The sequence below is a fragment of the Corythoichthys intestinalis genome, chromosome 8, assembly GCF_030265065.1.
Source record: "Corythoichthys intestinalis isolate RoL2023-P3 chromosome 8, ASM3026506v1, whole genome shotgun sequence".
In the NCBI taxonomy this organism is placed as follows: domain Eukaryota; kingdom Metazoa; phylum Chordata; class Actinopteri; order Syngnathiformes; family Syngnathidae; genus Corythoichthys; species Corythoichthys intestinalis.
The window spans coordinates 37,447,390-37,458,226 of record NC_080402.1 but is presented as its reverse complement, the minus strand read 5'-3'; the positions used below and the strand labels follow the sequence as shown (position 1 = coordinate 37,458,226).

General features: G+C 40.1%; 1 protein-coding gene across 1 annotated transcript; it reads right to left on the bottom strand.

Annotated features, from left to right (window-relative positions):
- Positions 1 to 643: 643 nt before the first annotated feature.
- rtn4rl2a (reticulon 4 receptor-like 2 a) lies at positions 644 to 5,850 on the bottom strand. Its single transcript, XM_057842431.1, has 4 exons — positions 5,651 to 5,850; positions 4,414 to 4,640; positions 4,100 to 4,333; positions 644 to 3,354 (listed from the first exon to the last, which is right to left on the bottom strand). The coding sequence occupies exons 1-4, from the start codon at positions 5,706 to 5,708 to the stop codon at positions 2,503 to 2,505; spliced, it is 1,371 nt and encodes a 456-aa protein (XP_057698414.1). The 5' UTR covers positions 5,709 to 5,850; the 3' UTR covers positions 644 to 2,502.
- Positions 5,851 to 10,837: the final 4,987 nt, after the last annotated feature.

Here is a 10,837-nt window from a genome sequence, read left to right as displayed (position 1 = left end):
GAACAAGTTACCCGAACGTCTGAAGTATGCTCAAACTGTTAGCTCCTTTAAATCAGGGCTAAAAATGCTTTTGTTTAGCACTGCATATCCATAACTGTCTATATATTTCAATCTACCTGCCTTCTATTCCTCTTGTGCTTATCTCCATTGCTGATTTCAATGATTATTAGTAATAGTAGTTTTTGCTTTATTTTTATTTTTGTTTTATTTTTATTTATTTATTTTTATTCTGTGATTAAATGCGATGTTTTGTCTTGGTTTTTACGTTGTATTGATTTAAATGTGATTTTTATGGTCTTCATGTGATGTAAAGCACTTTGAATTGCCTTGTGTTGAATTGTGCTATATAAATAAATTTGCCTTGCCTTGCCTTGCCTTGCCATTGTGCCTGAGATAGGCCTGAATTGTAATATAGTCCCAGTACAGTTATTAATCTTAACACTTCCTATCCTCTGTTTTGCTCAGTGGGTTTGTTGATGCTGGACAACTGACAACTGCCTGGAGGACTTACACAACATTTTGCGTGCGCATGTGCATGCATGTGTGTGCGTGCGTGCATGTGTATTTGACTGAACATGAGCCAATCCAAAAAGATCTTCCCACACAAGGACATCAGGTTAACAAGTAAGAATTTATTCTTGTTGTTAATGCTGCATCTTTTAATGACACATTTTTCTTGTACAGTAAAAATGACAGATAAACCACTGACAAAATGAAACTGAGAAATGTGTATTTCCTTCCCCTTCACAACTTAACATGTACGCCAGCAAAGTGAACAAGACAAGTGGGTGACAGTGTAACAATAGAGCTTTGTTCATTTGTTATTGTTCCAAATTGAGGAGAAAAGAAGCTGCTTGCCTTCTAGTCCAAATCCTTTGCAGTGACAAGTTGCTTCATGAGTTTGTGTGCACACCCACACTTCAACTCCTACTGTACCTCAACCTTGACACCTTTGCTTTGCTTCCATCGCAACATCGGAGGGAGCTGCAGGTTTTATGGTAGATGGAATGAAAGCATATAAGCCATGCTTTGTATAAAAAGTGAACAATGGACCAATTTAAGTGATCTGAAGTCATCTAATGAGATGGGATAATGCCCATTTTAGCTGATTTCTTCTTCACCCTCTGTTGCTTCTATTACCACTGAAGCTCATGCTTCATCCTTATGTCTACATGTGCATGGGTCTTTGTCATTTCATTCTGCACTTTGCTCACCGTTTGACTCCCACTGCTCTCTTAGTTTGTTTGTAAATCAGCCAATTTGCACCTCATCGCTTCATCTGGCATCTTTATCTGATGACTCACAGGAGTGATAACTTACTGACGTAATTGCCTCTTGCAGCGCTGCCAGCTTGTGAATCCACTCAACCTTATTTATCTACACTATGGCAGATGCCGTTCACACTCAGAGCCATTCCAGACCAGACTAAAACTGTATGAATGACTGGTGTGTCCTTTTGAGACATTTGACTCAGATGTACTCAAGATTTAGTCACAAAGCAACAATCTGCTACTTTTCGCTGGAGATTAGATTTTAGTCGTTGTTTTTGTTTCTTTAAATAATCGATTTTGTAAGAAAAATAATTATCTTCATCAAACCCGAACATCTTGAAAGAAATACACAAGTGTGATCCAAGAAATATTCAAGGTATCTCTTTATAAAGACATTCATCTGCATTCAGTCAAAGGTCTTTTTACATAATATCAATATGTCACAGAAAGACATCTAACAAGCAATCTCAGGCTTCCTGAAAGGAAGAATTCTTTTCCGATGTTTGTCGTTAACGACACCCTATTTACAGAAATACTCAGGTGGGAATAAAATGCAACAACATTGAGATTCTAATTTAGTATAGCTGCTAGCCCAATATATTCTCCTGTGTGGTACAATGTTGCCCTTTCTAATTTACTTTCCATGCCACTCCCTGAGCAGAATACAATAGGATCTTTGTCTCCTCTATGCCTTTTGTCTTCACAGTTTATCTGGATCAAAATTAGCTCGACATGAATTTGAGCACCCACAACAAACAAACAAAAGTATTTACAGTACATGACACTGTAAGTGATTACAATACTGTTGTTACTACACACTGTTTTCTAACAGTATTTTGTGTAAGAGTTACCTGCGTGCAATAAAAGCACTATTAGTTTTGACTCAGTTGAGTTGAGAAAAGTAAAGACACCACTGACAACTGCCGTCAGATCTTGCTGATGTTAATGATGGACTTAGCCCTCAAAGCCCTGATTTCAGGAAAATCGTGACATCATACAAGCTTCAAGCACAATGCTGTGCCTGTATTGTGTTGTATCTAAAGACTTCCTAGCACCCCTGATAAATGTTAAGCCCTGCAGTTGATACAATCAGAACCCCCCTACCTTACTCGTTGTGCCTTGAGGATTAGCACAACAGAGCTGTCAAAGGGGGAATATAGAGTCTTAACGAGGATCCTTGCAGCCTTTAAAACAGGCTGGAAGGTAAGGAGTGGGGCACATTAAGTGAGATTCAGCGTAATAGTAATAGGAGTTTGAATGTGAATACTGAGATAGCTAGTAGTGAGAGGGAGGAGGGTTGTAGTGAGGTAGAGGAGGAAAATGTTGGCAGATCAAAATCAGGTGGACATTCGAGCTCAAAGCATCGCAGGGAGACACCCGAGTCCTCGTTTCCATAGTTTGCCCAGTATTCTTCCTGGTCAAGTTTAGGCAGTGCCAGTTCTTCCTCCCCCAGCTCATATTTGACTAGTGATGTGGTTGTGGATGGGCCTTTCCCATGCAAACCGGCTTTGATGGTCTCCGAAGACTTCTCAAAGAGACCTTTAGTAGATGACTGGGGCTTGTTTTTGTGGAACCACCATCTTGTTTTGGTGCTGAAAGTGGTGGTGGTGGAACCGGCGATGGAACCAGGATCGGGCAGTGGGCAGAGGGCAAAGTCCATTTCTCGAAGAAAGCGCAGATCTTGGCCGCGGCGTGTGGAGGGAGAAGCACAGATCACTTCAGATGAAGAGACACGGGCCTCCCGGAACCACTCCCACAGGGCCCGGGCTTCGCAGCCGCAAGACCAGGGGTTGGCATTGAGGCGGAGGAACTCTATGCCCTGAGTGTCCCTCAGAGCCTGACTGGGCAGCTCGGGCAGAGAGTTGTTGAAGAGGAATAGCATGGTCAGGCGACCGAGGTCGCGGAAGGCCCGTCGGTGCACCTGCCTGACGCGGTTGTCATGAAGGAGCAAGCGGTCAAGGTTGACCAGGCCACGGAATACATTTTCTGAGACGGTGCGTAAACGGTTTCCATGCAGGAAAAGCTGGCTCAGGTTGATGAGGTCTGAAAAGATGTCATCTTGCAGAAAGTGAAGACTGTTTTCCTGCAGATGAAATTGTTAAAAGTGAAAGATAGTGTCAGTGGATGGCATTTCATTTGCTGTATCAGAAAATGGGGTCTTTTCTGATGCCTTCACAATTTGTTAATTAGAAAATTATTGTTTCATCAACTCTCTTTTGTCCATTTGACCTTTTCTGCTGATGTTCAGACACCACGCAAAGCCATGATCTGTGTTCAGCACACACAAACATCTCAAATAATTGAGGTTTAAATATCTCCTAGTTGGATACAAATACATATATAACTATTCTGTTTGTGTTTTTTGGCAGGGCTTCACACTTACCTTTATGGTTGGCAAGCTTCCTTCTGCAATGAAGCATTACATTGATGGATTTTAAGAAGACAAGCCTGCTTAAATAAATCTATGCTTACTTATTTTACTTATAATATATCTTAAAAATATCCAAACAAATACACAGATGCAGATTTTACCGCTTCACTGTACTTTGCAATAATTTTGAGCATTCAAAATTGGATTTTAATTTCTTTTCAGCCTATTTTATCTGCTTTAAATTGTTTGAAGGTATATAAAAATAAAATGGAACCGGACCAATTGCATCTATTTGTGAAATAAAAATGAAACTGGCAATATTTGAACACGCTGCTCGAACATAGCGAATTCAATTTATCGCAATATATGTGTTACTTTTACATTTCTTTACAAATCTTGCAATAAAATCAATATTTTAATGAGGCATTGGTGTTCATTTCATTCCAGTGTGCCCTACCTGTAAGTAAAGATAGTGAAGGCTGTACAGCTTGTGAAAGATGTCATGGGGCAGGGCGGTGAGTTTGCAGCGGTGCATATGGAGGCTCTGGAGCTTCTCTAGGCCCCGGAAGGCTCCTCCTTCCAGCCGGTGAAGATTAGGGTTGTCCCCAAGATCCAACTCCTCCAAGTCCCTCAGCTCACTAAAAGCCCCTGCTTCGATCCATGTAATGTTGTTGGAAAACAGCCACAAGACCTAACATTGAAAATAAACAGAAGTCATGGCAAGCTCAAATGGTTAGACTCGTTTCATACAATTGATGGACTCCTTCTTACCTGCGTCCCGAAGCCAAAAGAGCCAACTCTAAGCTCCGTAATCCTGTTGTTCTGAAGGAAAACACGCTGCGACTCATAGGGCACTCCGACCGGGACGGTGGTGAAGTTCTGCGCTTGGCAGCTCACAGTCATGGGAGTCGGGTAGCACACGCAGTGATGCGGGCATCCCGACACTGGACTTGGCTCACCAAGGACCATCCACACCACCAACCAGAGGGAGAGACCGTCTAAATGAGGGAGAAGCTGAGTTAAAAGCTGTCAATGGTGCTGAAACCAGCTTCCACTGAGCACTTATTTTGTTCCGTTTACTGAACATGCTATTTTACAAACTGTATAAATGTCACCACAGAATCATTATAGAAAACCATATAAATATGTTTGTTTGCTTTTTACTTCATTATTTGTGCTCAAATTAACATTTATCGGAATATTTATTTTACTTTAGTCTAAACCCTTGATAGGGCACTCATTTAACTCATTAGCTGCCATTGATGCCACTACACATCCAATTCATACTGACAGGGAGTGACTGGCTGGACAGAATGAATTAGACATTTAGAGCTGTCTGTGGCACTGAAAGAGGAGCATTCGCAGACTGTCCTCCCAGTTTTAATGAATTGGACGTCTATTGTTGTCAGCAGCAGGCAATGAGTTAAGTACTATGATTTCTTTTTAATCAACTTAGGAATGTAATTGGGGTGCCATAACCAGAGTGTATTTCTGTTTATATTGATTTTAATTGTATTAAAGTGTTTTTATGAACAATCTATTAGTTTAGAAATGTTATTTATTGATAAACATATTTAACAATAATTCCAAAAATACAATAATGATTCATAATCATATTCATATCATTATAATTCCGACCTGGCGATCAGATTTTGATTCATTTATAGGCCATGCTTGTTAATATTGTGGTCTACGTTACCCAAAATCACGTATGTATCACAATAGTCACTTGCCCTATAAAGGGTTATTAACTGGGATTATCACTGAGTTTATCATATTTCAAACATTAAACCTAATATAGAGTTTGTTCGGATACATTTGCGCCTGAACATGCACTGCAACTATCCGTTTTACGCACAGCAAAGACGGGCTTTAAACGCGCGCTGTGTGAAAAAACATGCAATCCTAGTCAAAATCCATCGTTATGCAAACTTTCCAGTATCTACACAAATATTTTTAATTATTGCACATCCACGAGAAGACTGAAGAAAGAGAAAGGGAAACTTACGTTTGCAGTTGCGCACGATGGAGCATCGTCGGCTCCGAAAAATCGAGAAGGCGTCCATCCTTAAAACCAAAGCCTAAAGCGAGTTAGCCTAGTTGGGCGAGGTATTGCCTGCTATCTCCGCTGATGACCTGGTTCCCGAGTCGGAGCGACTGAGAGCGTGCCGGTTGATGCGCACGAGTGTCCCATTTATAGTCCCAGCATCCAGTTATCGCCGACAAAGGTGGTCACCGTGGAATCTCCTACGTCACAGACGAGGGAGTCATGATTGAGTTGAGTGAGGGCGGCAAGGAGCGGAAAAGGGCGGGGCCCACTAGCGGGGATTCTCTCGGGGAACTTTACGCGCTGGTTGGATAATCAGGGAGGAGGAGACTGTGGACGCACGTAGAAGAAAAGGACGAGGATGGAGGTGTGCAATTGGAAAAGCATGAATGGAGGAGGGCGGGAGCCGAGGCACGTTGCCCGATGATGATGACGGCCATTTGTGGAGGAGAATAGCACACAAGTCGTTTCCTGGCAGCAGCTTTCTAGACTCTTTTGGTCTGCTTCCGGCGCCATGCAAGCCAGACAAAAGCTACAACACAAAGCTCAGATGGTTATGATCAAGAAAAGAAGGAAGCCCCCGAATTATGATTCAGACACATGGGAAAACTTGATGCCAAAAGAGATTAGCCTTCTCCAAAAATTGATGGTTATTTAATGTGGAGGCAAACACTTACCATGTTCTATAACTTCCTCTCAAGGGTTGCGGTGAGCGGACATCTAACACCAACTAATGTTCACTTATGCAGATCATTCGCTTAACCTTCAATCGCAGGACACGAAAGACATTTGAGTATTTTAGTCTTAATTTCTATCATAGGCCCATGTCAGGTCATGTCATGACTCATTTTCAGCCCTGGAATTTCATGCCTCAGACCTATAGAATAGGAACATGCCGATCGCATATTTTTGCACCAGAGTTACCTGATTTTCAGAATCTGCCAATACCCCGTATCAATCCGATACAGAAAAAAAAATTGGGAGGGGAACAAAAGTTCCAAACATGTTAAAGTACTGTACTTCCTCTTTTTCCAGGACTGCTGTGGAGGATAAAACGTATATATTTTTGTTGTTTTTTTTTTCTTGGCAATTCCATTGTATTTCTAGATTCTTCTGTTATTTTTTAGCTCTTCAAAATATAAATTACAGTGCTGGCCAAAAGTATTGGCACCCGTGCAATTTGTCAGATAATCCTCAATTTCTCCCAGAAAATGATTGCAATTACAAATGATTTGGTAGTAATATCTTCATTTATTTTGCTTGCAATGAACAAACACAAAGAGAATGGCAAAATACATTAAATCATTATCATTTTACACAAAACTCCAAAAACGGGCCGGATAGAAGTATTGGCACCCTTTGAAAAATCATGTGATGCTTCTCTAATTTGTGTAATTAACAGCACCTGTTACTTACCTGTGGCACATAGCAGGTGGTGGCTAACAATCACACTTGCAGCCAGTTAAAATTGATTAAAGTTGCCTCAACCTGTGTCCTTGTGTGTACCACATTGAGCATTGAAAAGACCAAAGAACTGTCTGAGGACTTGAGAAGCAAAATTGTAAGGAAGCATGGGCAATCTCTAGGCTACAAGTCCATCTCCAAAGACCTGAATGTTCCTGCGTCTACCGTGCGCAGTGTAATCAATAAGTGTAAAGCCCATGACATAAAAAGAGACATACTAAAAACGCCAAGCTGGAGTTTGCCAAAACCTACCTGAGAAAGCCAAAAATGTTTTGGAAGAATGTTCTCTGGTCAGATGAGACAAAAGTCGAGTTTTTGGGGAAAAGGTATCAACATAGAGTTTACAGGGGGGGGAAATGAGGCCTTCAAAGAAAAGAACACTGTTCCCACAGTCAAACATGGCGGAAGTTCCCTGGTGTTTTGGGGTTGCTTTGCTGCCTCTGGCACTGGACTGCTTGAACGTGTGCAAGGCATAATGAAGTCTGAAGACTACCAACAAATTTTGCAGCGTAATGTAAGGGCCTAGTGTGAGAAACATGGGTCTCCCTCTGAGGTTAAGGATCTTCCAGCAGGACAATGACCCAAAACACTTCAAAAAGCACTAGAAAATGGTTTGCAAGAAACCACTGTAGACTTCTAAAGTGGCCAGCTATGAGGCCAGATCTAAATCCCATAGAACAACTGTGGAGATCTGAACATCGCAGTTTAGAGAAGGTACCCTCCAAATTTCAGAGACCTGGAGCAGGTGGCCAAATAAGAATGGTCTAAAATTCCAGCATAGCAATGTAAGAATTCATTGATGAATACCGGAAGCGGTTGTTTGCAGTTAATTTATCTTAAGGTTGTGCTACCAAGTATGAGGCTGAGGGTGCCAATACTTTTGTCCAGCCCATTTTTGGAGTTTTGTGTAAAATGATAGTGATTTTTTTTTTTTTTTTTCATTCTCTTTGGTGTTATTTCATTGCAAACAAAAATTAATGAAGATATTACTACCAAAGCATTTGTAATTGTAATCATTATCTGGGAGAAATTGAGCATTATCTGACAGAATTGCTGGGGTGCCAATACCTTTGGCCAGCACTGTATATATATGTAAGCGCACTGCCCAAAACAGTGCGTTTTCTTGTGCACTGCCTGACAGCTAGTTAACATTGAATGTCCTCCAATAAAACACAAAACTTGGTCTTTTCTTGTTTTGTGAAACTGTAACAAAGAAATGCATGCATTCAACACAACTGCACAATACACATAGTTATACAAATACCATGTAGACGCCACACTTCACCAAGTCTAGCTTCTAAACAGCAGGACGTATTAACAAAATTCATTCATATAGCTTTTTCCCTTAACTACTCATATGCCGTGTATTAACAGGTTGGTATGGATGCGGCGAAATACTTACAACTATATACTTAGTTTCCAAGGCAGAAACATAACAGAAACCCCTGCCTTTTTTTTCACAAAGAATTCTGATCAATTAAAGTCAATTTTATGGCACTTTAAAGACACCACGCAAATGATGACATTAATTCTACATAATACTTTAATATTAAATATTGTAGTAATAAAAATGTGTAGTAACTCAGACAGGCCCTTCTGGTCAATGAGCCACTCCGGGCCTAGTCCATGTACAATATAGTCTTTGTACTCACCAGAGAACTCAGCATGGTAGAGGAAATTATTGCCTACTCATTTGTCAGCTATAACTAACGTAGACAAGAGAGCCATTTTGGCTTAAATGAGGCAACTATTAATGAGGACAAGCTATAGACTACTATTTGTGAGGTACTGTCTACCACTTATCTAGAAGAACTTCGTCACTTTTACCAGAGAAGGACATTTTGCGCCGTTTGGCCTCAGCAGTAACATTTAACTGTTGCTGAAGTCGAGTAAATGCCAAAGCACCCGAATAGTTTTACTTGTGCACCAAACAGGTACCTTGCATTTATTTTACTGTATTTTGTTTTGGAAGAGTGAATTGTTTTTTTCCCATTTTTGAAAAATGGTCTTATTTTACACAAAGTGTTTCCAGGACTTGTTCATACCACTAATTAGAGATGTACTAGTACATCGTTTATGCAAAACCTCCCTCAGAGAACCAAGCAGCAATTTAGAGGAAGACTTTGAGAGCGATGCTCCTCTTATGTCCATGGATGAGATAGTAAAGGGCCTTACTTTCATGTGTGGAGCCAGGGCTATTGCTACACTTTTGGGTTTTCGGATAAACTGAAACGTCTGATTGGCTTCTCTCAAGGCTATCTGAGGTAGTGTCACCACCAACGTCTCCTGCAGAGCAGTTTTTTTCACCGCTTGGCTAAGACGAATGTAAGAATTGGTACACTAATTAACAGGCGCTAAATGCATACTGGTAAAAGATACGTATAATCGTTGCTGCTGGGATTACCAAATACTCATTAAATTGGAGGTTGTCAATTTATTAATTCTCACAATTGAGTTGTCATAATACTGGGTTCCCCACAGCACATAATTAGCACTGTTAGTCCGCACAACCCTGCCTTGTCTGTTTGTCCTCCCTCATCCTCTCCTGTAGGTTAAGCAAAAAAAAAAAGCAACCACTGTGAGTGAGAGACAGGCCTGATCACGTACTTTTTTTTTTTCTTCTCGGAATTGGATTCCCAGTGCCTTTTTGGTGCCATAATGTCAAAACATTCTGAATCTCATCACAGAACATTTTGCCAAAATACTGTATTGTGACAAGTGGATTATGTGCCAAGGAAGGTAGGGAGCTGGACGTGTGCTGTTTTTTATATTATTGTGATTACTTATGTTATTTTTCAAAGTTTTGCATGGGTGTTTACAGCTACCAATGTAGTTAATAATAAATTCATTTATGATAAAAAATTAAATGTCCTCTGAATGGAATTAATCATATGCAAGCCTGATCACTAGATTTTAAAAACGACACAAGTTCCCTATCTATTCCATTCTATAAGTTTCCATTTTTGTCCATGGTAGCGGTAAAAATTTGTTCCTGTATTGTTTACATTTTAGCACTTCCTTTGATGGTGTCTTTAGGATACTCAGTAGAAAAAGTAGCTTTCTGCTTGTGTAACCTAATAATCTAAAGTGTTCATGGTGGTCCTGGCCCCCAGTTTGAAAACCACTGGCGTTGGTCAATTTTGCCAGATTTTTGATGCGCACAGCCCAGCTAAATCTTAATTAGATTAAAACATTCTGAATTAATTCTAATGTATTTCATTGGGAATATTTTTATTGTTTCTGACTACCGGTATATTCATTCACTTTAATTTTTTTGTTTTCTCAGAGATGTAAGTATCAAAAAAAAAAAAAAAAAAAAAAAAAAAAGGGGGGGTTGAAATGAAGTTATTCTGATCCTCATTAGTTGAGTTTATTCATTGCCATTTTTATATACTCTATTGTCGTAAACATATCATAGCACAATAAATGCTAAAAGACTGTGTTCATCTTTTGGATGAGTAAGACCATCAGTTTATGAATGAAGAATGATTTTGAATATACTGTATAATAGCCTTGCATTTAAGACTGTAATGTCTTGCAAACCTCAACTGTCCAACCACTGACCTGACCTGAACTGACCAGGAACCAACTATCTTGTCAAATTCAATGTCGTAGTGCAAAGCAGTTCTTGTAGGTAGTTCAATTTCTGAATTTTTGTTGGAAATAGATTTTTTTTTTTGCTCT